This window comes from Acanthisitta chloris, unplaced genomic scaffold (genome assembly GCF_000695815.1).
Source record: "Acanthisitta chloris isolate BGI_N310 unplaced genomic scaffold, ASM69581v1 scaffold30831, whole genome shotgun sequence".
In the NCBI taxonomy this organism is placed as follows: Eukaryota; Metazoa; Chordata; class Aves; order Passeriformes; family Acanthisittidae; genus Acanthisitta; species Acanthisitta chloris.
Window position 1 is genome coordinate 2,190 of NW_008656994.1, and position 12,426 is coordinate 14,615.

Below are 12,426 nucleotides of genomic sequence, written 5' to 3' on the forward strand. Positions count from 1 at the left end.
AGACGGAAGAATAATTTAAAAATTGTCAGAAATGGAGTTTGTGGAATGACAGATTGGATCATATGCCATACATGACTGAGCACAACAGGGGAAGCATGTCTTTTTCTGCAGATGCTATTATTACATACCAATCTCCTTTATAGGTGCCAGAACTCACAATATCTTGAAACTAGCATGCCTAAAATGAAGCACTGGGTACAGACACGTCAGTTTAATTCCCATCATCACTGCAAAATGACTTCATTGAGTATATGGTATCCAGTCACTGCATTTGTTCTAGTGCCATAAGAAATAAATTTCAAAGTCGCATTCTGCATGTTTCCAGCTTGAGGAATCCAGAGACAGAAGTAGGTCACAAAGCATTCTAGCTCAGGCACACTGTAGCTGCGTACACTTCCCAACTACCTGCTGTCCCTGACCTCAGAAACTGAAGCCCTCAAAATCTGACTGTTTTTAAACACTTTAAAGCAATGTGAAGAGAAGTTGAAGGATAGTTGCTGGTGAGGATAGGATGCATACATGGCTGTAGTAAAATGTCAAGATTGCCAATAATGCCTTTGGCTAGTAGAGGGGATTGGGCTTGGAAAGCTGTGGATAACTTGGTCAGGTTATTCCATTTGCTGTAACTGCAGTGGAAGGGGAAGTGGCAGGGAATGAGAACTGCACTATATGCATCTCAAGCAGAGAATTTCCTCACTGTATACCTTGTCATCAGCAAGTCAGGTGTCCTTATTCGCACCCTATTTTTACTGTTAAAGCTGTCTGAGGAAGAAAAATGAAAAACCCGAACCCAACCAACCAAACCGTCCCTCCCCAAATACCCACTCCTAAACAAAACAAAAGAGCAAGGGCCCTGTACAAATATGAAACAGAAAATGAAAGTGGTTGCGATGCAGGTTGCTGCGATTCACCTGGGGTAAATGCAGATGTCCTAACTAGAAGTGGGAACCTAAGAAAATTTGGATGGTTTGAGATGACACAGTACCTGTGTTTTACTGAAAGTCTCATGTACCAATGCCAGCTTAATCAATGGTCATTGAAGAGAAGGGGACAAAATGAGAAGGATTTTCTCCACAATATTTATAAAAAAAGGACTCAAAAATGACTTTTTAAGTAAAATATAGGGGCTGGTAAAGAAACCCAACAACTTTCAATATGGAAATATGCTTCATGAAATATAACTCAAGGTATAAGTAAGAGACAGGCGTGAACTAAGTCTGTCCAACAGTGAACTTTCAACAGCATAGAGAGGAAATAATGTTGTCCTTCATTTAGTTTCCTGAAACTGGTAATTATTTACCAGGAAACTTCAACACATAGAATTAACCATACCATTCTTGGTATATGCCACACTTACAAGCCAGTGGTGTCCCTGCCCATGGCAGGAGGTTTGGAACTAGATGATCTTTAAGGTCTCTTTCCACCCAGGCCAGTCTATGATTCTATGATTATAAATCCATAGACTACCTTTCAATTTTAACAATCCAAAATCCTGTCTTCTATGTAAGTGTTTTCAGAAGAGGCACTACCTCATGGCCATGCTATAGAGAGAACAGTAGCACAGCTTTCTCTAAGAATCAGCAGAAGCATCACTTGTTCATCTCAGTGGTAGAGGCCTATAAAAAATGGCAATAGGTGTTTTTTTTTAAGGTATGTGGGATGTTCTAAAGCCTCATTAGGCTTATTTGTGTAAAGTGTAGGTGCTGCACCACAATAATAATTGACAATTGCAAAGGGACCTGGAAACAATGGTCCTGACTTGTATGGTGTTTAGAGTGTCTTTTGGATTGTATCACCTAGACCTAAGCCTTGACTTGCCTGAATTAATACAGGAAGTACAGCAGACAGTACACACAGTGTTTCACTGAGGTACTGGGGAGAATGTTGGGTGCTACATTGCCAAGACTCCATCCATGTCCCTGTTAGCCGGCATCACAGGAACTGGCAAAGTGGAAGGAGAAAATATGCATTTTTCTACCCATCTCTTATTCCTTCTGTTTGCAAGGACTGTATCTCTTAAGCATAGACCTCAGTTTTACACCAATTCTTTGTCCTTCTGTTTTAGCCTTGTCAAGCAGTGATGGCTGTGTAAAGTCACAGCTGTGTAGTCATCTTCTAAGACCAAAAGGAACCATCAGTCCTCTGTGTGTGATACAATACTACACTATTTGCACTGAATACACAGCTTTCACTTAAGCTAGATTTCCACTTCTAAGAATTCCAAATTATGTCCTGGTTTTGGCTGAGAGTTAATTTTCATTCTGACAGCTTACACAGTGCTACGTTTTGTATTTAGTATGAGAACGTTGATAATGCACTGATATTTCAGTTCTTGCTAAAGTGGTGCCTGTACTAAGGCAAGGACTTTTGAGCTTCTCATGCCCAGCCAGGAAGAGGGCTGGAGGGGCGTAAGAAGTTGGGAGGGGACACAGCCAGGACAGCTGACACGAACTGGCCAAAGGGATATTCCATTTTCTTCCTTTCTCTAATTCCTTTTTCTTCCTTTTTGTCTTACTAAACTGTCTTTATCTGGACCCACAAGTCTTTCACTTTTATTCTTCTGATTGTCTCCCTAGTCCCACTGTAGGGCAGCGAGTGGCTGGGTAGTGCTTAGTTGCCAACTGTGGTTAAACAATGACACCTGGAACACTTAAAAGTGTCAAATAATCCATCATGGTTGTTCAACTGGTCAATGTAGTAAGAAAAAAAAAGATGCCAACTCCTTTTCATCCTATTCCACACAGTGGAATAATAACAAGATAATAATAACAAAATACTACTATTAAAAATAGTAAAAATTGGGAGTTTTCTCATCATTCATATTGTGGGTTAATTTTTGCATCTACTTTCATGCTCTTCCACAGTTACTTCCAGTTCGAAAGGTGTGCCATCACAGGACTTACCAATAATCTACATTAGGTGCACAAGTTTTCCCCCCTAACAATGTGCTTTTTGTACAGAGGATTATTAGACAAAAAGGACAGAATTAGGCTTAGTCTACCTTCATTTGCATTAAATATAATAATCACTCAAAATCTCCCCGTTTTCATGATCCCTACGGACTTTAAACTGCAGGTGACAGCTTATAGGTGTAGTGTTTTTTCGTTTGTGTTTTGTTATTTTTTGTTTTTTAATAAAAATGTTTACATTTCTAGCAAGGGAATTTTATTTTCTGTATATAAAGATTTAAGTGCATTTTCCCCCCTAGAACAACTTAAAAATAAGATACTAGATAATCAGTCCTGAAATCAGAACTCATCTTCTCAACTCTGACTGAGAGGTACAACTATTAGAAAACGAAGGAGCTCAGTAAGTCAGGGACAATGTCTTTTTTTAGTTTAAATGCTTCTGTCAAAGCCTAAAATGAATATAACAATGCAAAATATGCATGTAAATATAAATGTATGTTATAAATATACGTGTGTGTTAGGAATTAATCAGTCTAGGTCCCTTGATAGTCTGATCATGGAGTGAAGAATATATTCATTATGGAAAAGAAAGACTTCGTAATTAATTGAGTCTCTGCTGTGGTTATGAGTCATAATGAAATAAGCCTTCTTGTGAAACTTTTGTAGGTAACAGAGAGATTATGCAATTACACTTTGTTGGAGCAAGTTTTGTTTTTGTGCAGTTTGTTCTGAGATGAAACGCAGGCGCACAGAGAGCTCTACCAGTGAGCTGCATGTCTCTGAGCTTTCTTTTCCCACTTCTTATTTATCTGAAATGTGACTACCACCAAAAATAAATGGCATGGGGTTTCTTAAAGCATTTTTTCCAATATAGTAGATTATTTTAGTTTTAACAGCAACTTCCTTTTTAAATAAAATCATATTTCTAATACAGTGAACAGACACCTAAATTTCAGTAGTAACCAAGAAAACAATTTCACTCTGACAGGGTGCAATCAGGAGGAAATTTTATATAACACTGCAAGTAATAAATAAATTATGCATAGCAAGACTAAATTCAGAATAAGTATACTGTGAAACAAAATACATTAGAATAATTGAAGAAAGAATTAATTACAGAGTTAGGATATAAACAGCAATGCATCTCAGGCAGAAGCAAACAACAAAACTGAAGGAAAGATAATTGTGGGCTGAGTTTGTTCAAGAGAAACAACATTTACAGGTGGGAAAATGCATCTGATCTCACAGGATGACAATTTAATTACTTGCAGAGAACCAGCACAAGCTTTATGCATGTTAAATCCCACCAAAAAGTAGGGCATTAGAGATACTGTTTGTATGTATGGCTTGAGGTCTGGACAGAAGTGTATTTCACTGAGTGAACCAGCTCCCTCTACATCTTCTTGATGTCCTAATTGCAATTCCATGGGCACTCAAGCAAAGAATGTTTCCACAAACAGCAAAATTGGAATAATTTCCCAAAATCCTTAAGTGGCAGAAATTCACCAATACATAAGCCTGTAACTATGTGGAAATTTCCTAAGAAAGGTAACTTGCAAAACTATCCTAGGGAGGCATTACCCAGTCTTAGAGTAAGTAAACAGCACATCTGGTAAACTGAAACTTGACAGCAGAAAACCTATGTATTAAATACATATATTATATTAATCTTGGCATCACAAGTTAATTGACACCTGCATTAATTAGTGTCGTGAACTCTTAAAGCTCTTCTGCACCACACCAAATTCCCTTGCACTTCCAATATGTAACCAAACACAACACATAACCAGTTAACTTACCATTCTGACTAAAAACTCAACCTTAACTACGTAACATTCTCTATAAACACATTTACAGATACAAACTGTTATTCTGCATATAGGAAACTATGATGCAGGAATCATATTTCTACAAGTGACTTGAAATGAAATTAAAGTGGGCATCTCTTCTGGTTAAATGTAAAAGTGCAAAGGAGATGGCTGTGGAACCAGAGAGTGAATACACTTGGGTAATTTGGTATTAAGAAGGTCCTCAAAAGTTTTAATTGTGTGGAGAAAGTCATGCTTCACATTAACTGACACTTCACTTCTGATTCACAGCTTCATCCAAATCACACATCTCATCAAGAACAAAGCTGTCAGGTGGATGCAACTTTGCAAGGCATCACAGTAGATGTATGGAGCTATGTTTAGGTGGGAGTCTACAACCGATTGTTAGTGATGCTCTTATGGTGGTTCATACTATTTTAATGAAACTTAGGAAAGGAAAGACATTTTGGGAGGCATCTAGTAACAAGAGAATAGAAGAGCTTGTAAGAAGAGTCCACCTAAACATATTCCAGGATCACCCCTACAAGTAATACTGTCTTCATTTAGGAAGGGAGATGTTCTCTCCCTCTTCAAGCCTCTTCTAGAAAACAAATAGTTGTAATAAATCTTTTTACTGGATGGATTTACTGCACTGAATTTAATATTGCAAATCTAAAAATTGTCTCCCAGAAGTTTACATGCGGTAGACTTTTTTTTAAAATTTGGATATTTTTGATGAAGAAATATTTCTTCCACATCTATACTTCTGAAGTCAGCTGTCAGAATTTCCAGGATAAAGGACTTACCCAAACATAAGGTATTTAAATGCAAAGCATTAGGGGCCGTCAGGCAGAAGTTCAGAGTTAAAAAAAACCAATAAAACCCAAACCCAATCCAACTTTAACTTGTGTTTGCTGTGTCAAACAGGGTGAAAGTCTGAAATTTGGCAGATTGGCTTAAAATTGCCTGTAATGGCTTGATCCAACCCACTGACCACCCATAAAGGAAACTATCCCAACCTCTTTCAACCAGCCCTAGCTGTTAATTTCCTTTTCTGCTGGCTCAGGTGGCACTTGTCCAACTATGCACCGAGTGAATTCAGCATAGTAAATGCAGCACTAATCCTACTGCCCCCATCAGGGCATAGGTAAGAGGTGAGCAAGTCCACTGAAAGACCAGATGAGAGCCAGGATTCACAGCCAGAAGCCTGGAAGGGAGAATGCCATTTCTTCAATTCTAGAAATAGTACAGATCTTTATCCTTAAGGAGAATGAAGAAGCTAACACGCTGTTATCTTGCAGGTAATATCCATTTCCAATAAGAGGTATAGGGGGATGGACAGTTAAGAAGTGTTACAAAGTGGCCATCAAGTAATTAAGTTGTCAGATTATCAAATGTTTTGTAGTTTCAGGGTCTACTGGCCTACTTTCAGAATAACACCTTGTTAAACTGTGCACAAGCTGTTCTCTCTCTGGTGCAATTTACTGAGGAAGTACGGAAAGTACATCCCTGGGACAACACGACTATCTCCAAAACTGTCCCTTTTTTTCCCCACCTCCTTTACCAAAGAAAACACAGCACCTAACTTCCCAAACACATCAGAGATACTAGGCTAAGTTGAAGAATACTGTGGCTTACTAAAGTTTATAGCATAAACTACACTTGTATTCTGCAGCCAAATCCTGACTGAAACAATATTCCAGTCTCATCAGGAAACTGTGGCAAGGCTTTCAATTTTTAAGATGTTGTATCTGAGAGCTTTGAGAATTATCTTTCAGCTTTCAGGGGAAAATACTCTTGATAGAGAACTGCCCATGAAAAATAGAAATAGATTAATTCCCCTTTAAAGTTGGCAATATTTAGTCAGAAGAACTTTCACAGAATCTGAGCAATAACCTTAACTGTGGCACACTGCAAGAAACTAAAATGGAGGTACATTTTAAAAAGGGAACTAACTACAGTCTGTGGGGAGGTCACATTTCTGCTTTTCACATCAAGAGGACAAAGGTATAAGACAGTCTGAAATGAGCTTTATGAATTAATTTTTCAGTATATACTGATTTTTAAGTACAAGTTTGGTATGGTAAGCTAATTCAAGGACAACTAAAGGTCTGAGCACAAGTCACAAAAAGTTCTACCAAAACTGGTAGAAAGAAAGGCAGTGCATCCCAGAAGAACAGTAAATTGAGTCTTGGTTTCCTTAGCTCCTTGCTTTTCTTTGTTTTGCCTTGACATAGATAATGTCCTCTTACCTGCTGTGGCAACTTCATACAAATGAAACCAAGGAACAAGAGTAAATCTTTAGCAGCATAAATCAAACCTGACTATCATGAATCTGGACATCATTAACAAAATCCAAGACCAAATATACTTACTGTAACCATTTTTCATGTTTTTCATTTTATATTTCTGGGATCTGTTTTTATAGTTAAGCTTAGCATATAACTTTATATCCCCATCATAAATCAAACATCATGGATGTCTTTAAATATTCTGAAAGGCTCTTAGTGGATACTAAGTATTTTAGATAAAGCATCAGAGAAATGTAGATCTGGAAGAGATTTCAAAAGATCACCGAAGCCCATCTCTGCACACAGGCAATATGAAATATACTACAGTCCATCCCTATGAGATGTTTCATAAACCTCTTCTTAAAACTTCTATAATGGAAATTTAACAACTCCCATGGGAAGCATATTTTAGTGTATCACTACCCTTATAGTTGGAAAGTTTCTCTAGTCTGTCTTTGCTACAAATATAGGTTACTTATGAGGATATTAAGAGAAACTTCCCAATTATAATGATCATGAAGTATCTCCAAGACTATCTTGAGAAGCCACTACAATTTTCAAAGACATTCTGGTGTTTGATATGCATACGATTATTTATGATTTCACCTTATCTTCTGATCCCCTCAGTTACAAAACTGAAATCAGAATTTCTTTACTGAGACTGTGTTTACCTTTAACACTTAAAACTGACAGGACAAATATGCAATGCTGTTGTTAAACAACTATTCTGGACTACGTGGTGCATTTTTGTATTAGTAGTTAAAAGCCCATCACAAAAAGAGCATCACATTTACAAGGAAAGTGGTCTTTTCTTTAAAACTCAAGCATGGAGTTCCATATTCTACTAAAACAGGAAGTCCTGACTTTGAACACATCACATAATTTGTCTCTATTTAATCTTTAAAAGGACATAATATTCATATTAGAAGTTTTGTGAAGATGCTACATGCAAAATATTTCAAATGCTAACACGAGGAGCGCTGCTTGTTAACAGATTCAGCAGGTGATACAGAAATGTGGCATGTCTCTAAGCAAATCTGACAGGAAGCAAAGAACAAAAAAGCAAGTAAGATACCACTTCTGCCAAAACAGGTATTTTTGGTATTGGCTTTTATATAAATTGACTTCTGTCTGCTAAGAGCATCTCAATTCTGTTCATAAATCAGCACGTGTTTTATGGTGAATTCAACTGCATCACTTCAGTATCAGAAGTACAAAAGCTGCAGAAGTGATACATTCTGCAGCTGTGTTAAAGCTACCATGAAGGTAAATTGCTCTATTTCAGGGCTTCCTGAAATCAGGGCATTCTGAATTCTGAACATCAATTATTTAGAAAGCTAACTTTAGAACAGTTGAGATACATCAAAACTGACATAACCATTGCATGGTTTGTTCAAACATGCACAGAATGGTTAATGTTCTGTTCTCTCATGTTTCTACTTTAAACCAATGCTTATCTGAATTCAGACTATATTTATAATTTTAAAGCACAAATCTATTTTTTTGGGCATTGTTCTAGCACAACCTATATTTGCATCAAAAAGGTTTGAGGCAATAAATGTCCTGTTTTGTGCATAAAATTCTTTTTCTACTATGGTAACAAATTTCTGGCTGCTATGGGATTCTGTGATATTTTCCCTTTCATATTTTTTTTAAAAAATAAATTAAAAAAAAGCACAAAGATATCAAATAGAATTAAAGTTTCATCTTATAGTCACTATTTCACATTCTACATCATATCCCCAATGAAAAAAATCTTTTGTTTAACAAATATTATTTGTACAGATACAATATTGTTTCAGGCTTGCAGTCATGAAAACAATTATACTGCTTGGCTACTGGAAATACCCTGCCTTTAGCCTTGTTATGCACCTGAGATGTGTGAAACTGTCTCAATTACAAATATATTACAGAAGACCTAGGGCCTGATCCTGCAGCTGTTAGAACCATCCTACAACAGCCATTTGTTAGTGGTAAGGAAGAACAAATATTGGGAGAGTAGGATTCTACTGGATCAGGCCTTAAGTGTAAGTGCATTACACAACACATTATGTGGTGACGTCTCAAAATAAAATACTGTATTTTTATGTAATGCAGAAGTAACACACACAACTTACATATAGTAATAATTTATTCTGAAATGTTCGTTTTAGTCTCTGTTGAGACATCACCCATGTCTCATTAATAAAAGAGCAGCCATCTCACCTCAAATACCAGAATATACAACAAGTTACAGCATAGCAAAAAAATTCTACCTACTTTAAAGATAAAATCTAATTCAGGTAAAATAATTTTGTTCAAGGTTTTACAGTTACACAGTTTTGTTTTTTGTCGGTTTTTTTTTTTTTTTGCAGAGCACAAAGAAAGTGTAAATTGTTACACCGTAACTATCTATGCACATTATGTGACCACAGAAATGTTAATCATTACTTCATAAAATGAACCATCAGTTCCATTCATGCAGAAAAGCAGGCTAGGAAAGCTTGTTCAGCGGAAACCATATTACTGTGAATTTCACAGCCACATGATTAATCATTGGGTTAGATGGACTCATGAATACTAAAAATGAGTACATTTTTTTGCATAAATAATACCAATTCTTCCCTGATGTAGTTTAGTCGGTCTGTAATCTAGAAATTATTGATAAAGCAGTATGACTGTATCATCTCTATCTGCACTGTTCCGTGATTTCAATGACAAGCAATATTCAGAGGATTATGGGATGGGATGCTAATACATGTTAAACATACAGTACAAATATACTTGCGTTAGCAATTTTATTCCAAACTGTCAATCAGGTATTCCTGCAAAATATTACCAGTGAAGACAAAGTATACTATCAAATATGGCTTCCAGAACAAGGACCATCTAACAAGAATCAAAGCTATTTACAACAAATAAAAACAACAAAAAAAAAATCAATCCCCATTTTTTTTTGTTTCATTTGAAACAAAGTTTCTAATAGCTGCTGTATATAATACATCAGTTTTATTTATTTTTTTGTTGCACTTAAACAGAAGTTACCAGGTAAGAGCCAGAGTGACGTTTTGGACTTTGGGTTCCACTGGAGTCTGGATTGTCAGACTTGGCATCACGTTTCTTCGTGCTGTTATTTACTGGAGTCGGTATCTGCGACGGCCGAGCAGAACTATTGTCCACGCTACTCTTCCTGCGGCTTGGATTGTAGTTGAAAGGAGTCACTCTTGCTGCAACAGCACCGATGGGAGAGCTATGCTTGCTTGAGCTACTGGAACTGAATGGTGTACGCTCACTTACAGTACTTTCACTAATTTCTGGTGCAGGAGCAGTATTATTCTGCAGAGGCTTTGTTTCAGTGCCTTTCTTGTCTGGACTGTCTATCTGAAAGAAAGAGTTCAGACGGTTTTCTAAGCCAACGGTACGAACAGGAACACCTCCACTCCCTGGGGTTTGCTTTTCTTGAATCTCTTTAGGATCTTTACCATTCACACCTCCTTTCTCTGAAACACTGTCAATAACGGGGGGAGTATTTCCAGTTGGGGACCTTCCAGATCGAGGGTTGTTAATTGGGCAGTCCTCTATCCTCACCCACACATCCTCTGTCTTAGAGACAGCTGGTGCCATCTGATAGATGAGCGTTTTGGAATCGGAACCATTTGTGGCACCGGAGGAAGAATGCTGAGGATCATTCATTATCTGAGGAATTTCGTTTTCTTTTATTTTTCTCCAAGTACCTTTTGCTGGTGCTTGGCTTTCTTTACTTTGCTTGTGTCCGGGAAGAGAACTTCCATGTTGCTTTTCATCTTCACTTTTTGCCTTTTCACTGGATTCCGAAGAAGCTGATAGAATTGAGGAGGAACTTCCAGTTCTTCGCCAAGTGCTTACACGAGGAAGTGATGAGGAATGCTTACTATGCTCACGCTTCCATGTTCCTGATCTATTGATCAGCAATCTAGATGGACTCTCAGAATGAGAACGAGCTATGTCATGACGCTTTGCTGGTCTCCCATCATATTCTACAGAAGGGCTCTGATTAGGGGCTAATTTTCGCCAACCACCCATCTGGGCAGCTGAATGCGTGGATAAAGACATATCAGGAAGAGATGGACTTAGAACTGGGGTCTGTAGTTGGGACCTGGTGGGAGAATCTGGCCTGGAAGGTGACAGAGATTCAAATGAAGCTGACTCTTCTAATTTCCGTCTCAGAGTTGGGCTCGGAGCTTCTTTAATAAAAGTCGACTGACGAACAAGAACAGGTCTCTCTGATCTGTCAGACTCACTTCCGCTAGATTTGGTGGATGACATTCTGGATAGGTCAGTCTTTTTGTTTGATCCACCACTGCCAAGGGCTTGGTTTAACCCTTTTGAAGCAGACTCACTTCGTGGAATGCTACTGGTACTCTTAGGTAAGGCAGTTTGCTTTGTAAGGTTTTGCTGGCTCATCTGCCTGCCTGGTGATGTATATGACATTCTACCTGAACTTGAGGATTTAGTTGAAGCTGTGCTAGGAGACGATGTTCTTGGCAACTGTGACAGTTTGTTGGGAGGACTTATACCATTTCTTCCTGGGGAAATTGAGTTTCGTCCAGGAGATTGCAGAGGCCTACTTAATGGCTGCTGCTGAGGTCTAGAAGGAGTGGAGTCTCTAGATCCTGATCTAGAAGGTCCTTTACTTGATCCACTCTGGTTCAACCCTGATGTCTGCCTAGTTACAGGAGCTGGCTCAGGTTTCACTGATGACTTGGCTCCTCTTGGAGAGCTAGTCAAACTCTGGCCTTCACTAGGACTCTTGGAATTCACGTTTTTGAGTGAGGGTCCCTTTTTGGAAACAGGACTAGTACTCGAAGAACTATTTCGAACTCCTGGAATATGGATCATTGTTCTACCACGTGAAATTGAAGGTACAGTTGTCTGTTGTGGTTGCTTCAACTGGCTTGAAACTTCCGAATTGGAGCGAGCTTTTCCTGTAATCATACTTTTATACACTTTCTTACCTCCTTTGATTCCCCTACTTTCTGATTCTACTTTTTTAGACTCCAGTGTACTCTTCTCTCCTGGCTTAAGAATTCTTGGTCCTTTATTACTAGTGAAAGGTTTTTCTTCCTGGTCTGGGGTAAGATGAAACGGTGACCCTAGAGAAATACCAGATTTTAATGAAAGGATAGAATCAGAGTCCGATGAAGCTTGTCTAGACAGTGATGCAGCAGCTGCAGCTTGATGCAAGCTACTAACTATAGAATTGGCACCTTCTTGGATGGCTTTCCAATCGAAGTTCTCTGAATCAGGTGAAAAGCCATGTTCTGAATCTGGCCTCTGTATCTCTCTCAAATCCAGTGTTAAATCTTCTGCTAGTATACCACCTGTATTTCTGGAATTATTTTTTTCACTTTCACTCTTTGTTCTTGAGGGTTTTTTCTTTTTGGGCATAGCAGAACTAAT

General features: G+C 38.0%; 1 protein-coding gene across 1 annotated transcript in view; it reads right to left on the reverse strand.

Annotated features, from left to right (window-relative positions):
• Positions 1-9,121: 9,121 nt before the first annotated feature.
• The window catches only part of APC (adenomatous polyposis coli), a gene marked incomplete at its 5' end in the record, with an annotated part of 13,450 nt that continues 10,145 nt past the window's right edge, over positions 9,122-12,426 (reverse strand). The window contains one exon of the mRNA XM_009084560.1: positions 9,122-12,426. This exon is cut by the window's right edge and continues 4,147 nt beyond it. Within this exon, the coding sequence (XP_009082808.1) occupies positions 10,018-12,426 (2,409 nt within the window).